Source organism: Notechis scutatus, chromosome 4, assembly GCF_049901735.1.
Source record: "Notechis scutatus isolate UNSWTSFEM ecotype Mainland chromosome 4, rNotScu1.2, whole genome shotgun sequence".
NCBI lineage: Eukaryota > Metazoa > Chordata > Lepidosauria > Squamata > Elapidae > Notechis > Notechis scutatus.
This window is the reverse complement of record NC_142012.1, coordinates 159,755,644-159,776,544: the sequence shown is the minus strand read 5'-3', so window position 1 is coordinate 159,776,544 and position 20,901 is coordinate 159,755,644. Positions and strand designations below refer to the sequence as shown.

Genomic DNA, 20,901 nt, shown 5'->3' with positions numbered 1-20,901 from the left:
TTGTCTCTGGGATCCATTCTTCTGCTCAGACTGAAATGCCTGTTGCAGAATTTTAACAAGAGGGTTCAAAGAAAATGAAATTAACCAGCCATAACCTCTGCAATCTTGCTTTTAATTTCAGTTCCGCCAACCTTTTAGAAAGCACGCTCACATGTTTCAAAGATGCTTTGCCTCCACCCTTTCCTTCTCACATGTGACTTACCAACTGCCTATATAACCCAGAAATTTCAACTCTCTTCGTGAGTATCACTTCCTCTTTGCTCAAACCCCTTCATCAGGGAACAGTGGATTTTTTTGTTCCCCAGAGAAGCGGCTGAGTGCACCTGCTAGCCAGGAAGAAACACTACCCAGGCCATTGTGGCATCTTAAGGACCAAAACGTGGCATTAATCCAACCCCTCTTCTACCATAATAATTCAGTTTAAAGTGGTGGCATCATGAGTCGGTGGAAGCCATTAATTGAGTTTCTTCTAATCACAGCTGGAGGTGAGTAGATACAGGCTTGGCTACATGTTACACTTTATTTGCATGTGATTGAATTATGTTTGTATGCAAGCGAAGGTTCAGTTCTGATTATCCAGGAAGTAGATGTTAGAAATTAAGGTGGGGGGAAAAAGATCTGTTGTGAAATAACTTTTATCCAACCTTTTGTCCTTGCAAAAGAATAGAACTTTCCATCATTCATTTAGTGACTGTTCTAAATTATATCACTGGAAAAAGTGATGTAGGATTGTTTTTCGCACTTACAACCAGACACGATCGTGTAATCAAAATTCAGATGCTTGGCAACTGACTCATATTTATGACAGTTGCAATGTCCCGGGATCATGTGATCCCCTTTTGCGACCTTCTGACAAGCAAAGTCAATTTTAGTAATTCAACAACTGCAGGGATTCACTTTACAACTGCGGCAAGAAAAGTCGTAAAATGGAACAAAACTCATTTAACAACTGTCTCGTTTAACAGTGGCAATTTTGGGCTCCATTGTGGTCGTAAGTCAAGGACTACCTGTATTTAACCAACTATGTTGGGACCAGTGGTGGGATTCAATTTTTTTTACTACTGATTCTGTGGGTGTGGCTTGGGGGGTGTGGCTTGGTGGTGGTGGCATGGGAAGGATACTGTAAAATCTCCATTCCCACCCCACTCCTGGGGGAAGGTTACTGCAAAATCCCCATTCCCTCCCCACCTGACTAACCTGCTTTCCAGCTCCGTTCTCCCGTGCAAGGCAACCAAAGAAGACCCAGCCAATCAACTGGGACTCCGATCAGCTGGGACTCAGAAGGCAGAGAATAGATGGGGGCAAGGCCCGTCAGAGGTGGTATTTGCCGGTTCTCTGAACTACTCAAAATTTCCCCTACCGGTTCTCCAGAACTGGTCAGAACCTGCTGAAGACCACCTCTGGTTGGGACTGAGAATATCATACTCAGTTTCTCCTCTTTGGACTTTTGTAATGAATGTTCCAATTCTTAAGGAACCTTGGGGTCCTAAGTGACATAAAAGAGAGAGCTCATTTTAGATCCCAGATTTATCAAATCCATCATGGCAAAGAGTCCCTGGCTGTGCCCCCCGCTTGACCAAAAGGTGGCCAAGTTAAGTTCTGGTAACTCTCATCTTCCTCACTCTGGGCACTGGCTCTCTCATCCCCAGCCCGAGAGCAAAACAAACAGAAATGGCCTTAAGCGATAACAACGCGACAGCCATCTTTTATTTTGATATTATCCGAAGGGCCCCCTCAGCACATGGTTCTTCTACTAATCTTGGTTAGCCAGGACCTTAAAGAGAAATCAGGGACCTGAAGTGAATAAATACAGGTAGTCCTCAACTTATGACCACAACTGAGCCCGACATTTATGTTGTTAAATTGTGAAAAATTTGTTAAGTGCATTTTGCCCCATTTTACAACTTTTCTGGCCACTTTTGTTAAGTGAATCGTTGAAGTTGTTAAGTTAGTAACACCGTCATTAAGTGAACCTGGTTTTCCCACTGACTTTGCTTATCAAAAGGTCGCAAAAGGGGATCATGTGATCCCGGGACACTGTAAACGTCCTAAATATGAACCCGTTTGTCAAACATCCAAATGTAAGTCACGTGACCATGAGGATCCTGCAATGGCCGTAAATGTGGGAAATGGACATAACTCACTTTTCCCGGTGCTGTTGTAACTTCGAACGGGTAGTCAACGAAGTGTTGTAAGTCGAGGACTACCCGTATAGAAATAAATTGCAGCGGGATAACCAATGGCAATAGGCACAGAGCACATTTCATGGGAGGACTGTTTCCCTTCAATGCAAAAAAGGGCAGGCAAACACTTTCGATTTGACAGTGTGGAAACACCCTGTGATGGGAGAGAGTGGAAAACAGGAAACTGAAGACTCTTGTGTGACTCTGTCTTGCAACGGAAACAAATACTCCAATAGAAATAGAGTTAGTGCACAACTGGTTCACAAAATTATATGAGCAATTCTGAAAGGATTTCAGAATGCTAAATGTAAAGCAATTCCTCCTCCTCCTCCTCCTCCTCCTCCTCCTCCTCCTCCTCCTCCTCCTCCTCCTCCTCCTCCTCCTCCTCCTCCTCCTCCTCCTCCTCCTCCTCCTCCTCCTCCTCCTCCTCCTCCTCCTCCTCCTCTTCCTCTTCTTCTTCTTCTTCTTCTTCTTCTTCTTCTTCTTCTTCTTCTTCTTCTTCTTCTTCTTCTTCTTCTTCTTCTTCTTCTTCTTCTTCTTCTTCTTCTTCTTCTTCTTCTTCTTCTTTCTTCTTCTTCCCCCTCCCCCATCCTCCTCTTTCCAGCAGCATAAACTCTAACAAAACTCAAACAGAATAACAGAGTTGGGAGGGACCTTGGAGGTCTTCTATCCCAACCCCCTTGCTCAAGCAAGAGACCCTTATACCATTGCAGACAAATGGTTTATCCAATCTCTTCTTAAAATCTTCCAGGGTTGGAGCATTCACAACTTCTGGAGCCAAGCAGTTCCACTGGTTAATTGTTCTCACTGTCAGAAAACTTCTCCTTAGTTCTAAGTTGCTTCTCTCCTTGATTAGTTTCCATCCATTGTTTCTTGTCCTGCCCTCAGGTCTTTTGGAGAATAGGTTGGCTCCCTCTTCTTTGTGGCAGCCCCTCAAATATTGGAACACTGCTATAATGCCCCTCCTAGTCCTTCTTTTCACTAGACCAGCAATACCCAATTCCAGCAACCGTTCTTCATATGTTTTAGCCTCCAGGCCCCTAATCATCCTGGTTGCTCTTCTCTGCACTCTTTCCAGAGTCTCAACATCTTTTTTATAATGTAATGACCAAAACAGGATGCAGTATTCCAAGTGTGGTCTTACTAAGGCTTTGTAAAGCGCTATTAATAAAGATTATAATCTTTCCATAATCACAGTTCCATAGTGGCAAGCAAATTTAGAAAATACACCAATAACTTAGGCTAAGGAGAATTCATTTTTTTTTATTGAGGTACATGAAGAAGCTCAGGGACATGCATAGTAATGAAAGCTGATGGAAAACAAGACTAACTCTCTTTTTTTGTGCACAACAGTCTTTTCTTGCACTGGTCACGTGCCGGATAAAGAGGCTCCAGGTAGGACAACCCTACGACCCACCTCATTTCTGCAAAGAGTACCACTTCCAGATCTCTCCCCTCTTTCCAATTCCCAAGCCACAATTCGTCCATACAGTCATTCACAAGCTTTGGCCAATCAATCATCAGGCCATGGCATAGGACGAGGAATCCCTTCAGCGCCCACGGCTGAGATGTCAAAGGCAAAATCCACCCCACTGACAAAATTGCAGGCTGTGTGGAAAACCATAGCGGCTGCAAGGACAACAACACTTTTGCCATCTGAGCCACAAACGGATTGGACCAAAGCCCACAAAACAAGAACAGCGTCTGAAGAAACAACCTCAACCCTGCCACTATCAGCTAGTCGGAAAAGGGAGATTCCTGTTCAGAGCACAACTAAGGAAAATGTAGATAAGACCGTCTCCGGGGCTACTGAGCAGCACACCACGAAGCTGAGGAAACACACAACCATTGTGACAACCAGTTCTGCAGCACACAAGAATACGACTTCTTCCCCTAGGCCAACAAATCAAACTGGACCAACATTGGCGCCTCAACCGTCACCCGCTGTTACGGGCACTTACAGTGTTTTCAACGGAACCACAGATTGCATTAAAGCCTTAATTGGCTTGACGATGATCGTTACAAACACTAAAACAGTAAGCAGCTGCCTAGCTGTCCCAACTCCTTTCTTTCTTTTTGTTCCTTGTATTGTCAGAAAGGGTTTAATCCAGTCTCCCCCAGACAAGTGACCCTAAAAATTAAGGTTTTTAAAGATGAGAGAAGTCAGAATCAGAGCTGGAAGGGACCTGGGAGGTCTTCTAGTCCAACCCCCTGCTTAAGCAGGAGATCCTATACCTGTGGTGGCGAACCTATGACACATGTGCCAGAAGTGCCACGCAGAGCCATTACAGCTGGCATGTGAGTACTTGCCCTGAAAAGGTCTACAGCGCATGCACTACCTGCCCGCCAGCTGATTGTCAGGTATCTGGCACATGTGCAGAAGCGTGTCACATGGGTTGCACACACATGCACGAGTCACATGGGTTGCACACACATGCACAGGAGGCATGGGGGGGGTTGAGGTAATTCCCCGTTAGGAGAATGAGCGCATACAGGGAGACGTAGTGAGATAAGTGTTTCAATAATACACACACAGCACACAGATACACTGTACAGTTAATGTAGGTTTTTACTTTCAATAAACGTTTAAGCACAGTCCAAACACAGTCCAAGTCATTCACAGGTAAAGCAGTCAGTGTTCATTTCAAGGATAATTCCAATATCAAAGTCCAGTATCAAAAACAGTTCAGTAGCATACTTACATCAATGATCAGTAACCTGTCATTAGGGAAAAATGGAGGAACGGCAACTCTTTCCAACAGAAGAAAACAGAGACTCACTCACTTCACTGAGACTCTCTTCTGAGACTAAGCAACCCAGGTTTCTGGCTCCATCTTATGGCCGTTTGCGGAACCACACCCAATTACAGTTTGAGGTTAAAGGAGTAGGGGTTAGGATGTAATTAAAGAGTCAGATAGTGCATTCCAGGCATTGACCACTCTGTTGCTGAAGTCGTACTTTCTGCAATCAAGTTCAGAGTGTTGAGTTTGTGTCTGTTGTGTGCTCCTGTATTGTTGTAGTTGAAGCTGAAGTAGTCATTGACGAGTAGGACATTGTAGCAGATAATTTTGTGTACTACGCTTAAGTCCAAATGTAGGCGGCGTAGTTTTATTTTTTTTTTTTTTTTTTATTTGGTTTGTCAATTGCTTACAAGATAATAGGTATAAGTAAAAACATAGTTATGAATACATGGATACATATAAGAAAAATAAAAAAGAAACAATAGGACAGGGACGGTAGGCACGTTGGTGCGCTTATGCACACCCCCTACAGACCTCTTAGGAAAGGGGTGAGGTCAATAGTAGACAGTCTAAGGTTCAAGTTTTGGGGGTTTGGGGAAGAAACCACAGAGTCAGGTAGAGTATTCCAAACATTGACCACTCAATTGCTGAAGTCGTATTCTAGGTTGTCCGAGCCCAACATTTCAAGCCTGGTGGTGTAGGGTATTCTGTTGCGAGCAGAGGAGTGTAGTACTCTTCTTGTGAAATACTTCACAAAATACTTTTCAGACAAGCGACTGTCCAGGCTCTTTTTTAAAAAAAAGAAACCAGTGATGAAGCGTCCACAACTTCTTAAGGGAAGCCGTTCCACTGGTTGATTGTCCTCACTATTAGGAAGTTTCTCCCGAATTCCAGGTTGCTTCTCTCCTTGATTAGTTTCCATCCATTGTTTCTTATCTTTCCTTCTGGTGCTTTGGAAAATAAGTTGACTTCTCCCCTCTTTTTTGTGATTTTCCCAAAACCTCAATATCCTGTTCGTAATATGGTGACCAAAGAGGTGTAGCTAATTATTCTCTCTTGCTCTAAATTTCTAAGCGGTAATAATTGGTCAGTCTCAGTTGAAATTAATGCATTGACGTCTTGCCTATTTCACAGGGCGATCTGGAATATTTTAATATTGATCCCAATGCCACAAGCACCGGCGGATATTGTGGATACGGTCAATCCATGCTCAACATCTCGTTTGAAGGTGGCTTCGTACATTTTATTTTTACTAAGGTAAGATTTTCTTCAAAAATGGTGCAGGTAAGTCCTCGAATGACAAGAGTTCATTTAGTGGCCGCTAAAGTTACAGTGGCACTGAAAAAGTGACTTTTGACCATTTTTCACTCTTACGGCCGTTGCAGCATTCCTGAGATCAAAATTTGGCCTCTTGACAATTGCCTCATATTTATGACAATTGCAATGTCCTGGGATCACACAATCCCATTTTGCGTCCTTCTGACAAGCAAAATCAAGGGGGAAGCCAGCTTCATTTAACAACTATGTTACTCACTTAACAACTGCCTTGATTCACTTAACAACTATGGCAAAAAAGATCATGAAATAGGGCAGTGATGGCTAACCTTTTCGTCATTGCCTGCACCCATAATGCAATGCGCATGTGACCCCCCCCTGCGCATGCTCACACAACCCCACATGCGTGCATCTTGCACGTGTGCCCTGACCCCCCGTGTATGCATGGTAGATACCTGGCAATCAGCTGGCTGTCGGGAGGCTCATGCGCAGTGCATCTCTTCCAGTCGACAGCTCATGTGCTGACAGAAATGGCTCTGCGTGCCACTTCCGACATGCGTGCCATAGGTTTGTCATCAGGGAAATAGAGCACAGTTCACTTAACAAATGTTTCACTTAACAACATAAATTTTGGGCTCCAACTCTGGTCGTAAGTTGAGAACTACCTGTATATTGGAGACTTGAGGGCTTTTGGACTCAATCAGCATGCCAGAATCCATGGTTAACAAAATCATGATTAATTCAATTAATATACATCTATATATCTAAATAATTATCTTTGTTTTGCTGAAGTTAGGTCAAGTTTCCTAAAGACAAAAAATGGTGTATCTAGCAAGCAGAAAATTCAACACACCCACACACAATGAACTAGCCAAACTAACCACGAGGTTTATAGTCATATTGACTTTGTACTTCTTACTTGTAGTGTTGTGAAATGCTTGGCTTTAGTTTTATTTGTATAAGATTCTCCCTCAAATGTTCTTTCAAGAGAAGTACTCAGATCATGGTTATCGACACACATGTATCCCTTTGCGTATGCCAATAACTCCAGTGAAGAGACTAAAATAAATGCAAATATCATATTTAACTTAAAAAAAGTCCAAACCACAGCAAATTCAGCCTTCTCAAACGGAAAATTGATCGTAGCTAGCTTCCTTAAGTCTTGCTTTGAACATTTGTGAATTGGTTACAAGTTTAGGCACAGTATAAAAACGAACTAAGACTAAGCCACAAAGCTTCCATTTCTTGGAATTAACAAGCCAACATTAAACAGGTTTCTAAGCTGTGGTTTTCTTCCCTTAACCAAGCCATGCTTTTTATCCATTGAATCAGTTCTGCATGTCACATGGAGCTGGGAAGAATATGATATGGAAAACACAATACATACAAAGGGACACATAATATATCTCTTTAAGAGAAAGGTCGCTTATAAACTTCTGGGATAGAAAAATATGTTGTATCATTGGGGAATAGTGAGGCAAAAAGTGTAAATAAACACCAAATAAAATAATACAATACTTCCCCACTGCATGTAATTTACAAGTTGTGATACTGTGACTTCAACCCTTTCTCCTTTTAATTTTCCATCATGTGATTTCCTTTCAATTTTTAATGTGGCAGTTCCATAAAACTATTTTAATTTCTCATGGTTCATGGATTACGATGAATGCATAATGCATAATGCATTTCTCTACTTCTGAGAGCATTGCAGTTGTAAGCCATGGTTCATGGTTTCAGGGGTGGGATACGACAGGGTTATTTGGGATTTACGAGCTTCCCTGCCCGCCGTGAGCCGCCCGCCTGTTAATCATCATTAGCACGCTGCTGCCGAGAAGCAGCCTTTGAAACAGCCCTTTTTTCCTGCTTTTTAAACTGCAGCTGTGCCTCGTTCGGCAGCTGAAGTTGAAAAATCAGGAAATAAAGATCAAGTAAGAGCCCAGGTGGGCAGGTGGGCAAAAACATCAGCAGACATAGAACCAGTTCTATGTCTGCTGCTCTTCAGAGCTACCAATTCTACAGAGGTGGACAAAACCGGTAGAAACCCACCCCTGCATGGTTTATTGAAATGCATCCAATCTGGAGAATCTGCAGAGGAGAAGATAAAAATAATCAAGATGGTGGACACATGAGCCACGAGAGACTTCAATGGCATATAGACTGGGTGAAACCAGGATTAATAGTATTAACTGGGAGAGGAATCTTGGGATCTTAGTGGACAACCAGCTAAATATGAGCCAACAATGTGCAGCCACAAAAAAATCCAATGCCATCCTAAATTGCATGAACAGAGGGATACAATTGAGATCAAGTGAGGTACTAAAACCACTCTATAAAGTCTTAGTAAGATCACACCTAGAGTACTGCATCCAGTTTTGGTCACCACATTAGAAAAAAGATGTTGAGACTCTGGAAAAAAATGCAGAGAAGAGCAACCAGGATGATTAGGGGACTGGAGACTAAAACATAGGATGAACTGCTACAGGAACTGGGTTGGCTAGTCTAGTGAAGAGAAGGACCAGGGGAGACATGATAGCAGTGTGCCAATATTTGAGGGGCTGCCACAGAGAGGAAGGGGTCAAGCTATTTTCCAAATCACCTGAAGGCCAGAGAAGGAATAATGGATGGAAACTGAACAAGGGGGTGGTATTCAATTTTTTTTACCACCAGTTCTGTGGGCGTGGCTTGGTGGACGTGGCAGGGAAAGGATACTGTAAAATCTCCAGTCAGAGGTGGTATTTGCCGGTTCCCTGAACTACTCAAAATTTCCACTACCGGTTCTCCAGAACTGGTCAGAACCTGATGAATACCACCTCTGAACAAGGAGAGATTCAACATGGAAATAAGGAAAAAATTTCTGACGGTGAGAACAATCAATCAACAGAACAGAAGTTGCCTTCAGAAGTTGTGGGAGCTTCATCACTGGAGGCTTTCAAGAAGAGACTGGACTGTCACCTGTCAGAAGTGATGTAGGGTCTCCTGCTTGGCGGGAGGGTTGGACTAGATGACCTATGAGGTCCCTTCCAACTCTGTTAATCTGTTAATCTGTTAAATACCAATTGTGTTTACCTTCTTTTACTTTTCTTTGATAATAAGCTGCACAGATTGAATTATCTATGTCAGACCAAGTAGTTCTGGATTATTTAGCTTGCTGTAATTTAGCACTGCCTGTTGACCCACACTTTGCACGAGTTAAGATCCGGGCAGCCTTGAAACAAAGAGAAAACAAGAGTGATCAATTAGTAAATAATTATTTTTGCTTTACTGAAGTTTGGTCAGTTTCTAAGGCACAAAATGCTGTGTATGCAACACACATACACATTACCTGATTCAGAGGTATGGTGTAACAAAAGGCTATAAATAATCCTTGAATGATGACCACAATTGGGACCAAACTTTCTGTCACTAAGTGAGGCAGTTGTTAAGTGAGTCAAACCCAATTTTACAATCTTTTCCCTCCTGGTCATTAAGTGAATCCCTGCGGTTGTTAAGTTAACTCTTGCCATTATTAAGCTTCCCCTCTGGACACAGGAGCCATTTGTACATGGTGGCTGCCGAACGTCTGAATTTTGATCATGCAACCATGGGGATACTCAACAGTTGTAAGTGTGAGGACCAATTACAGGTAGTCTTCAACGTACAACCACAATTAAGCCCAAAATTTCTGGTTGGTAAGTGAGACATTTGTTAAATGAATTTTGTCCCATTTTGTGACTTTTCTTGCCTCAGTTGTTAAGTGAATCACTGCAGTTGACAGATTAGTAACCTGGTTGTTAAGTGAATGTGGCTTCCCCATTGACTTTGCTGATCTGAAAGTCGCAGAAAGTGATCACATGATCTTGGGACACAGCAACGGTCATAAGGGTGAGTGAGTTCTCAAGCATCTGAATTTGGATCACATCATCATGGGGATGCTGGAACTGTCGAAACGGTCAAAAATGGTCATGTCACTTTTTTCAGTGCCATTGTAACTTTGAACGGTTTGTAAGTGAACTGTTGTAAGTGGAGGATTACCTGTCTAAGACACGTTTTCAGTGCTATTATACCTTTGAACGGTCACTAAACGAGTGATTGAAGGACTACCGATATTGTTCCAGATTTCACAATAGATCTGAGGAAAATGAAAAGACTCTCTTTGTCTTCCACTTGGACATAAATCATCATCATCTTCTTCTTTTAATGACCCCATCACCCCTTGCGGGGTGGAGTCTGGTCAACTTAATGGAACTGAGTGTTTCCTGGCCGGATGCCTTTCCTGTCACCAATGCAGAGTTATATTTAGCAGATACATTCTCATTGTGCCGAGAGAGAGAAATATCTGCCTCTACCTAGGATTGAACTCACAGCCTCACTGATTATGAGGTAATGGAGTAATGGAGTAATGGAGTAAGCCCCTCTTCATCTCTCCAACCCCCTGCCTTTCAAATAAAGGCTTGGCTTCTAGTGTTTGTGTTCCAGTTGTGTTCTGCAACTGAAGTATTATTTCACTCAAGTAAGATTTTAGAAAGGGCTGCATACTTGAGAGGCACATCAATGGCTTTCGTGAAACAATGATGTAAATTTTGAGTTGGCTAATCCTTCCCACTGCCCTCCAAGGCCGGTGCCTCTAAAGATATTGCATTGCATAATCTGATCCTTTCATAATTCAAGAAGTAGTTCAGATCTGATCCTTGAAATATGAGTAGAAGTTTCTCTCCCATTTCCTCAAGAAGTACATTTACCAACCAGAATCCGAGTTACTGGATTCCTAGTATTTAGGTGCTTTATAATTTTCCTTTATTATTGGCGTTTAAAAGAGGAAAAATATAGACAAGGTTTGAAAAGAGAAAGACCTGGCCATACTGTTGAGGTAATTCCCTGTTAGGAGAATGAGTGCACACAGGGAGACGTAGTGAGAGTAATGTTGAATAACACACACACAGCACACAGCTACACTGTGTGCTTTACACTGTAAAATGTAGGTTTTACTTCCAGTAAATGGTTAAGCAAAGTCCAACAAACAGTCCAAGTCATACACGCTTATAGCAGTCAGTTTTCAGTCCAGGGATAATCCAATAACAAAGTCCAGTATCAAAAACAGTTCAGTAAAAGACTCACATCAAATCCAAGAATAATGATGATCAGTAACAGTCAATAGGGAAATGCAGGAATGGCAACACTCTCGGAAACCAGGTTTCTGGCTCCATCTTATGGCCATTTGAGGAACCACACCCAATTACAATTTTAGCATTCCCCTAAAGAGACAATATTAAAATGTCTATCCTGGTTTATATATTTCCAACCCAACTGTTAGGTGACTTACATTCCTAACACATACCATAAATACTCTTACCCAATGACATTCACACAACAGTGTGTGAACAGGGTGTGTGTGTGTGTGTGTGTGTGTGTGTGTGTTATTTTATCACTATTTGTTATTATTTTTATTTTTTCTTTATCGTGTTTGATTTTCTGTAAGCTGCCTAGAGTCGCCATGAGCAAGTAGGCGGCTATATAAATTTTCCTAAATAAATGAATACCTATAATCAGACTGCTGAATTAACCTTTGTTCTGAGCTGTGAGAAACTTGGAATCATTAAACCTACCAAACAGGTTGATTTTAGATAAAGAAGGTAGAGAGAAAAAAGATTGATCGTAATCATGCTTAGCAAAAAAGCATTTGAAAAGACTTTTTCCCCAATCTCGTGAAGGATGTTGTATGAATGCAGCCACTGTCAAGAAGAAGGCTCAGATTCCCCCATTGTGATAAGCCGTAATATATGGTAGTTTGCTTTGGGCTTTATTTGTTACAGGTGTGCAACCCAGGAGGGCATGGAGATCAATAGTGAAGTATGAGCCAGCTTGAATGTGCAGAAATGCCCTAATTTATGTACTTGCTTCACATGTCAGAACACAAACACAAAATGGTGATGTTTGCTTTACGATGTCGTAGAGGAGAATCGTGTCCCTTATGCTGTGTCTTTATGAGGCTCAGCGTGATGTGTGAAATGCAGTGGACTATAAACCATACTTTATGCACAGGTAGTACTTGATTCAGGACCACAACTGAGCCCAAAACGCCTGCTGTTAAGCGAGACAGCTGTTTTTGCCCCATTTAACGACCTTTCTTGCCACTGTTGTAAAAGTGAATCACTGCAGCTGTTAAGTAACATGGTTGTTAAGTGAATATGGCTTCTGGGTTCAGTTCCAAGTGGGGAAAAAGACACTGGAAACATGGAGGCTGTTTGGAAAGATGGTTTAATGGTGGACAGGACCACATGGCTTGGAGCTTCAAAGTGAAAAGGATGGTTGCATGCTTCAAGGTGAAAAGAGAAGATCAAGAAGGGCTGGTATGCTGAGAGTGCCTGGGTTTTATAATCTTTGTTGGGATTTGAATTGGAGCTTGTATTCTGGGACTTCCGGTTTGAGCTTCTTCGGCGACAGACCCAAGCCTCGTCTCTGTGAGGCTTCGATCCGTGCTTGCCTCTGGAGCGCCCCGATCCGGGTGGTTTCGGGGCTAAGCCACCCCATAGAGGTGGTGAAGAGGGGGGAGACTGCCTGCAGGGTTGAGGAGAGCCACGTCTCTCCTCCCCAGCTGGCCATTACTCCCTTTCCCGAAGGCGGTTGTAGCGGTGGTCAGAAATGGCCACCACAAAGAAGAACTTGACCGGAAAAGAATGTGCAGGAGGAAGATAAGAAGAGAAAGTTTTGGTTGACCGGGTCAAACAGCAAAAGCAACAAATAAAGTACCCTGGAATTGAAACTATTAAAAAATAATAACATTGTTCCCTAAGAAGATTTTTAAGCTGTGAAGGAGAGAGAAACGGGGAAAAATTTGGTTTTTTTTCCTCATTTTCCTATACTGACAGCTAAGAGACTTAAGCAAGAAATTGGGAAAAAAATCCACTTTGACATTAATAGGCATTTAATGCTGAAAATAAAAAGTCAAAGGGATAATAAAGATTTCTGGATAATCAAAAGTTTTTGAAAACAGGAAAGGAGAGAAAAAGAAGAAAAGGGCAGGATCTTGAAGGGAGGAGACTGCCTGGAATTAAAAAGAACTTACAGCAAAATCTTAAGAAGACTTCCAAAAGATACATTCTAACTGAAATATCACAACAAAAACCCCAGGAAGAGAAAGTGGAAAAGGAAATAAGAAGATATCACTCAGGACTATTTGGACTACTTGATGATTTCTGGATTTTTGGTTATTGAATTTGAATGACTAAAATCAATTGGGTGGTTGTTTAAAACTGTTTAAAATGGCTCCACTTTTAGAAGAACTGAAAATGGAACTTAAAAAGTACAAAGAATATGCACAAGGAGGGAGAGGTTCTTTTGGCTTCGTATTTCAGTTTTTAGAAATGGATATTTGGAATTATTAGAAACAACAAGAAATGCCTGCAGAACAAGAAGATTGCGACAAAGAAGAAGCCATCTTTAATGAACAAGTAATCTTAGGTGGGGGAAAAAAGGAAAGAGGGGGAAAGAGAATGGAAAGTTTAAGATTGGGGAAAAAAAACTCCCCCCCCCCAAAAAAAAGAAATAGAGTGAAAAATAAGTATAAAATCAGAAAGCAACAGAAGAGGGAAATGCAGAAGAGAGAATTAGAAGTAGAGAGACAAGGGGGTACAAAGGGGAGGGAGAAGATGAGAGGGAAGAAAGAAAGGAAAAGAAGTTATAAAGGACAGAAACAAAATATAGAGAAACAGGGCCTATTTAGAGATAGTGGGTGAAAATTTATTGGAAAAAGGGATTCTGCAAAGGTACATAAGTTAGTATTGTTATATTAGAAACAGAAATAATTTTTAGAAAATATGAAACAATGTATGATTAAAATGTTTGATAAAATAGCTATCGTAATTCAGTGGAATGCTTGTCAATAAATAAATGTAACAAAATGAATATTTAATGATTTACAAAACATATGTGAAGAGAAATAAGGGAAAAATTAATTATGGAGATTATATGTGTCTTTTAGGAAGTATGATATTTAATTGAAAAGAAGTGTTAAAGATGTTAAGATTTTAATGATTATTAATGATAGAACTGAATTGGAATGGAATGAGGGTTTATAATTATATATATTTATAATCCTTTTTAAAAAAGAATATAGTGTGTATTATAAGAATGTACCAAGCAGAATTCTATTGGTAGTTATGTATTATGTATTGAAGGTCATAACCTTAAGGTATATATTGAAGTTTAAATAAGAATTGAATGGATGTAATTAAAAGATATAAAGGTGTCATACTCCAATTAGTGACTACAGGAGAAAATCTGTTTAATGAGGAAAGATAATATGAAATTGAAACAGAACAGACAAAAGTATAAATATAATGATTTGAATTGAGAAGCGATAATCAAAATAAAATTGAGAAAATTAAAAGAGGGGAAAAACTATATAGAAAATGTAGAATAGTATAAAGATATGGAATAGAACACAAAAAGGAGCATGAAATTGAGTTTTGTGTCTGTATAAAGAAGTTCAACCTGGGACCATGCTATTTTCAAAAAAGATGTTTTATTTGTATTTTGTGTGTGAAAACCCAAATAAAACTTTATTAAAAAAAAAAAAGATCAGCCTTGAAAAATATAAAGGCATAATGGGATGCATGAATCCAAGCTAATTCTAAGAAGTCATTGGCATGAAAAAAAAACCCACCCTTTATTTCTCTTCCCGTTGCAGAAGGAAAAAATCTATTATATCAGCATGATTGAAGCTTCTTTGACCATTCTCTCGCAAGGTAGGTACCAGGGTGTCTTCTACATTCAGGTGATGGCTTAAGTTGGAATCCATCTCTCCCTGAGATACTGTCACAACTAAATGCTGGATTACAAATATAAGATAGAATCTTAAGAGTTGGAAGGGAACTTGGGGGTCTTCTAGTCCAAACCAGTGATGGGATTCAATTTTTTTTTTTTTTACTACCGGTTCTATGGGTGTGGCTTGGTGGAAGTGGCTTGATGGGAGTGGCAGGGGAAGGATACTGCAAAATACCCATTCCCTCCCCACCCCACTAACCTGCTTTCCAGCTCCGTTCTCCTGTGCAGGGCAACCAAAGAAGATCCAGCCAATCAGCTGGGACTCGGGAGGCGGAGAATAGATGGGGGCGGGGCCAGTCAGAGGTGGGATTTGCCGGTTCTGCGAACTACTCAAAATTTCCGCTACCGGTTCTCCAGAACTGGTCAGAACCTGCTGAATACCACCAAACCCTTGCTCAAAGCAGATCTTATATCATCCCAGACAGGGCTGGATTGCTACGGGTTTGCTTGGGATCAGGAGAACTTGTAGCTAATGTTATGGCCGGTTCAGCAAACAGCCAAATCCCACCCCTGCTTGGCCCCTCCCCTCCCACCCCTCCCCTCCCAGAAGTCTCCTCGTGGCCCGTATTGGATGTGAGGTAAGTGCAGGGCCCGCACAGATGCTCGGGGAGGGCCAATCTAGAAAGTCTCTGGAATCTGAGGGGAGGCCATTTTCATCCTCCCAGAGGCTCGAGGAAAGCCTCCGGAGCCTGGGGAGGGTGAAAACGACCCCCCCACACACTGCTTTGGTGGAGGAGGCTGACTAGGCCACTCCCACCCAGCAACAGGGCAGGGAACTGATGGTGAAATTTTTGAAGCCCACCCCTGATCCCAAATGATCTTCCAATCTATTTTTAAAAACTCCCAGCGATGGAACATCCGCAACTCCAGCATGCAAGCTATCCCGCTGATTAATTTTTCTCATTGCCAGAAAATTCCCTCCCTTACCTCTAGGTTGGATCTCTCTTTATCAAGCTGCCACCCACGAATTCTTCTCCCGACCTCAAGATACTTTGCAGAATAAGTCAATTCCCTCTTCTCTGTGAAAGTCCCTCAAGCACTGGAAGACAGCTGTTAGGCCCACCCTTCATCCTTCTCTTTGATAGGTTAGAGTTAGACATACCTGATTGCCTCAACTGTCCATCATATTTTACCTCCAGATCAGTGGTGGGATTCAAAATTTTTTTTTACTACCAGTTCTGTGGGCGTGGCGTGGTGGGCATGGTGCAGCATGGTGGGCTTGGCAGGGGAAGGATACTGTAAAATCCCCATTCCCTCCCCCCACTCCTGGGGGAAGGTTCTTGCAAAATCTCCGTTCCCTCCCTACCCCACTAACCTGCTTTCCAGCTCCGTTCTCCTGTGCAGGGCAACCAAAAAGACCCAACCAATCAGCTGGGACTCAATGGGAGGCAGCAAATAGATGGGGGTGGGGCCAGTTAGAAGTGGTATTTGATTTCTGAACTACTCAAAATTTCCGCTACCGGTTCTCCAGAACTGGTCAGAACCTGCTGAATACCCACCTCTGCTCCAGGCCATTCATCGTCTTCGTTGCTCCTCTCTGCACACTTTCCGGAGTCTCGGCATCTCTTTTGCATTGTGGCCACTTTAAGATGTGTGGACTTCAACCTGGCTGGGGAATTCTGGGAGTTGAAGTCCGTGTATCTTAAAGTGTCCAAGGTTGAGAAACATTAGCCTAGTTCAGGGGGGGTCTCCAAACATGGCAAATTTAAGACTTGTGGACTTCAACTCCCAGAATCCCCCATGCTGGCTGGGTAATTCTGAATGTTGAAGTCCACAAGTCTTAAAGTTGCTAAGTTTAGAGACTCTGAACTCAGTGGTGTATTAACCATTAACCATTAAGCAGACTAAGCATGTGCTTAGGGCACCAGGCCCAAAGTGGGCACCACAAAATTGAGAATATGGCTTCGTTTGTATGTACACCAAGATTTGTCAGTGCTTAGGGCACCAGTAAGCCTTAATCCGCTACTGCCTGAAATAGTCTATCGTATGACTCCAACCAGGATTATCTAAAGCAGGCACCTTTAAGACTTGTGGACTTCAACTCCCAGAGTTCTTGAGGAATTCTGGGAGTTGAAGTCCACACGTCTTAAAGTTGCCACGGTTGGAGACCCCTGATCTAAAGCACAGCTCAGTGTTGTGCATTAGTTTTAGGGTTTGGTATTGCACAGACACAGAGACGTACCAGAGATAAAATTAGCCGTAAAGATCAACAGCGATGTGTCTTTCTCTGCCAATTTCAGGTTTTATGTACAACGGGATTAAAAATGACCAGCTCTTTTCTACACCGGTGGGAAATTCCTTCAAATGTTTCAGTAAGCAAACGGTGGCCTTGGCCAACAACTTTCAACTGCAGGCCGCCAATTCCCAGCTCCAAGCCTTTGACATCGTAAATAACCAATTTGGAAAAGGTTAGTATACATGCAATCCTGGGGTTCCTATGATTAAATGTTTTCTGCTGAAGGCACAAAGGGGCATTTTCACACCATGAGCTTTGGGTCTTGGGATAGATGCGAAGCGATGAAGATTTCACTGATTCCTCTCTCAGCCATGTTGCATTTAATCCAAGCCAACTTTGAATGCATACAAATATGTGCGTAGGACTCATTTAATAAATTTCCTAGTAGCCCCCAAAAGAACAAATGCTTTTTATAATTTTCAGATGTACAGACTGCCAGGAGGCAACACACAGACTTAGAACTTAGAATAACTTTATTGTCACTTTGAATGTACACGGATCGGCATACATTAAAATGAAACTTCGGTGCATACAGCCAGTGGTGGGATACAATTTGTTTTACTACTGGTTCTGTGGGGTGAGGCTTGGTGGGCGTAGCATGGCATGGTGGGCGTGGCAGGGGAAGGATACTGCAAAATCCCCATTCCCTCCGCACCCCACTAACCTGCTTTCCAGCTCCATTCTCCTGTACAGGGCAACCAAAGAAGTGCCAGCCAATCAGCTGGGACTCTGGAGGCAGCGAATAGATTGGGGCGGAGCCAACCAGAGGTGGTATTTGTTGGTTCTCTGAACCACTCAAAATTTCCACTACCGGTTCTCCAGAACTGGTCAGAACCACCTCTGTCTCCACCTCTCATTAGAGAAGGGTCTCCACTTCTAAACACGACCACTTTCAATCTTACTGGGATTGTCAAGATTCATAGCCTTATTATTTATTATTTTTATCATGCCTTTGTTGTTTATATAAATGCTTGAAAAGTGAGCAAATGGAAGACCCCTTCTTCCTCCTATTTTCATCACAACAATAACAAGGAGGGCCAGGGTGGGTTGAGCTGAGGGAGTATGACTGGCCCAAAGTCACCCAGCCAGCTTTCATCTCTAAGGTGGGACCTGTTTATTTATTTTATTTATTTATTGGATTTGTCAATCACTTACAAGATAACAGGTATAAGTACAAACATGAGTAAGAATACAGGAAATAGGTACGAATAAATGGGGACAATAGGACAGGGACGGGAGGCACGATGGTGCGTTTATGCACGCCCCTTACAGACCTCTTAGGAATGGGGTGAGGTCAATAGTGGATAGTTTGAGGTTAAAGGAGTGGGGGGGGCTAGAGGATGTAACAACAGAGTCAGGTAGTGCATTCCGGGCATTGACCACTCTGTTGCTGAAGTTGTACTTTCTGCAATCAAGTTTGGAGCGGTTAACATTGAGTTTGTATCCGTTGTGTGCTTTTGTATTGTTGTGGTTGAAGCTGAAGTAGTCAATGACTGGTAGGACATTGTAGCAGATAATTTTGTGTACTACGCTTAAGTCCAACCATAGGCGGCGTAGTTCAAGATTGTCCAAGCCAAAAATTTCAAGCCTGGTGATGCAGGTTATTCTGTTGCGAGCAGAGGAGTGTACTACTCTTCTCGTGAAATACTTCTGGCCGTGCTCAATTGTATTATTGTCCAATATACAGTGCAGATTCCAGACAGATGAGCTGTATTCAAGTATTGGTCTAGCAATCTAGACTCACAGTCTACTGGCTTTCTAGTCTGGTGCCTCGACCACTAGACCAAACTGCCTCTCTAAGGATTTGCCATAGTTCAAATGATTTTAACTGGTACGAAGATTAACTTTTACATATGGTGCTCACAAAATCTGGGATGATTTTCTATAGCTTTATTTGACTAAGATGAAAATCAACGTGGAAGATAAAAATCACTGTGGAATCATATGATGCTTCTTTATTGAAGTCTAATATTCCTTTTTTTTTTCCTTCCAAATTGCAGAAGAGGAGTGCACGTTGGACAGAAACAAGAAGTTGATCCCAGTGACAATTGGCTTAAGTCTGTCGGGATTAATTATTATCATCCTGTTCACTTGTGTGCTTTATAGAAGGACAGCTCACTCTGGATATAGCCGTATCTGAATCCCAAAGTTTATTTATGAATGGGAGTAGTAGCAACAAAGGATGAGGAAGAACGGAAAATTCTGCTTGCTTTGCTGTGGCAATCAGATATGCAAATAGCAGTTGGGCATCTTTAAGTGATTTTTAAATTTCTGACACTTTTAACACTTAACTAGAAATTAATCAGCTCAATGCAGATGCACAGACATCTATTATCTATATACATTGCTTGGGTGTTATTGGGTTTTTAAAAATTCATCTGCATATATATGCACGTGTAATCCATGCATTCAATTAATAGTAATACTGTGTATGTCACATCAGACAGATCTGTCTTCAGTAGACACATTGTTAGGGGTGTTTAGACTAAAACTTCAACAAACATTATGCCCTGAACTTTAATAGCGGTATAATAACACACTGAGGGCAGGACAAGAAGCAATGGGTAGAAGCTGGCAGAGGGAAATTCAACTTGGAAGTAAGGAGGAATTTCCTGACATTAAGAGCAATTAAACAGTGGAATGACTTGCCTCCAGAGCAGTGGTGGGATTCAGCCAGTTCGCACCAGTTTGGGGGGAACCAGTTGTTAACTTTCTCAGAAGTTTGGTGAACTGGTTGTTGGAAGAAATCATTAGGGCAGAGAACCGGTCGTTAAATTATTTGAATCCCACCACTGGTCCAGAGGTTGTGGGTGCTCCAACACTGGAAGTTTTAAAATAGAGATTGGAGAGCCATTTATTTGGGATGGTGTGAGGGGACCCCTCCAGGTTCTCTTCTATGATTCTATGGGTCTATGATTGAAATCAATTATTTTACATTACTCCTTAGTTAAGGGAATCGGCTGTCTGCCCTTCTCTATTTTTTGAATGTAGGTCATTATTTCACATCTGCTGCCAACTTCAAGGTTACAATAATGGGTGGATACACCCTTCGTACTAAGCGAGGACTTCATCATGACTTATCGAGTAGCCATTAACTGGCTTGGCAATAAAGAATGGCTTATAAAACACTCAGGCTGATTTTTTTTACAAGCTGTGCTAAAACCAAACCATGTTATGACATATCGTAGTGTGTTAATTCAACCAACTCTGCATACTTTCACACATACAGATTGTTGCTTCACAATATGCCTGGCCAGAATGGTTCAATGTGTAGCTCACTGCACTATACAAACCCAGGAAAATTGAAATACTGAAATAAACCATGTTTCAGTTAACTACAGATTGGTCCAATAATGCATTATCTGTTCATGTAATTCAATCTGCCTAGTCTAGTTTTCAAACTGCTGAAAGGTAGAATGGAAAGGGCCAAGCAAATTCTGCTAAGTCAGTTGACTTGAGGTTGCAAAGCCTGGTATTCACTGGTATTTAATCAATTTTCCCCTTAGTTATTCAATAAAAAGCATAACCTTCCTAGAGTTCAGTCTTTCCTTTAATTTTCTTGGCAGAGAATAGAAGTGATCTGCTACTCCTTTCTTCTTGAGATATATTTTAAACTTCTGTAAAAAAAGGACTATTTTCCAAGTCAACATTTCTGCAGAAAATC

At 41.8% G+C, this 20,901-nt stretch overlaps 1 protein-coding gene across 1 annotated transcript; it reads left to right on the top strand.

Annotated features, from left to right (window-relative positions):
* The first annotated feature begins 239 nt into the window (after window positions 1-239).
* On the top strand, window positions 240-20,365 carry LAMP3 (lysosome associated membrane protein 3). The gene is made up of 6 exons (XM_087965404.1): window positions 240-485; window positions 3,537-4,219; window positions 6,059-6,181; window positions 14,865-14,922; window positions 17,242-17,409; window positions 19,238-20,365. Exons 1-6 carry the CDS (start codon window positions 437-439, stop codon window positions 19,375-19,377), a joined length of 1,221 nt encoding a protein of 406 aa, XP_087821530.1. The 5' UTR covers window positions 240-436; the 3' UTR covers window positions 19,378-20,365.
* The last annotated feature ends 536 nt before the right edge of the window (window positions 20,366-20,901 follow it).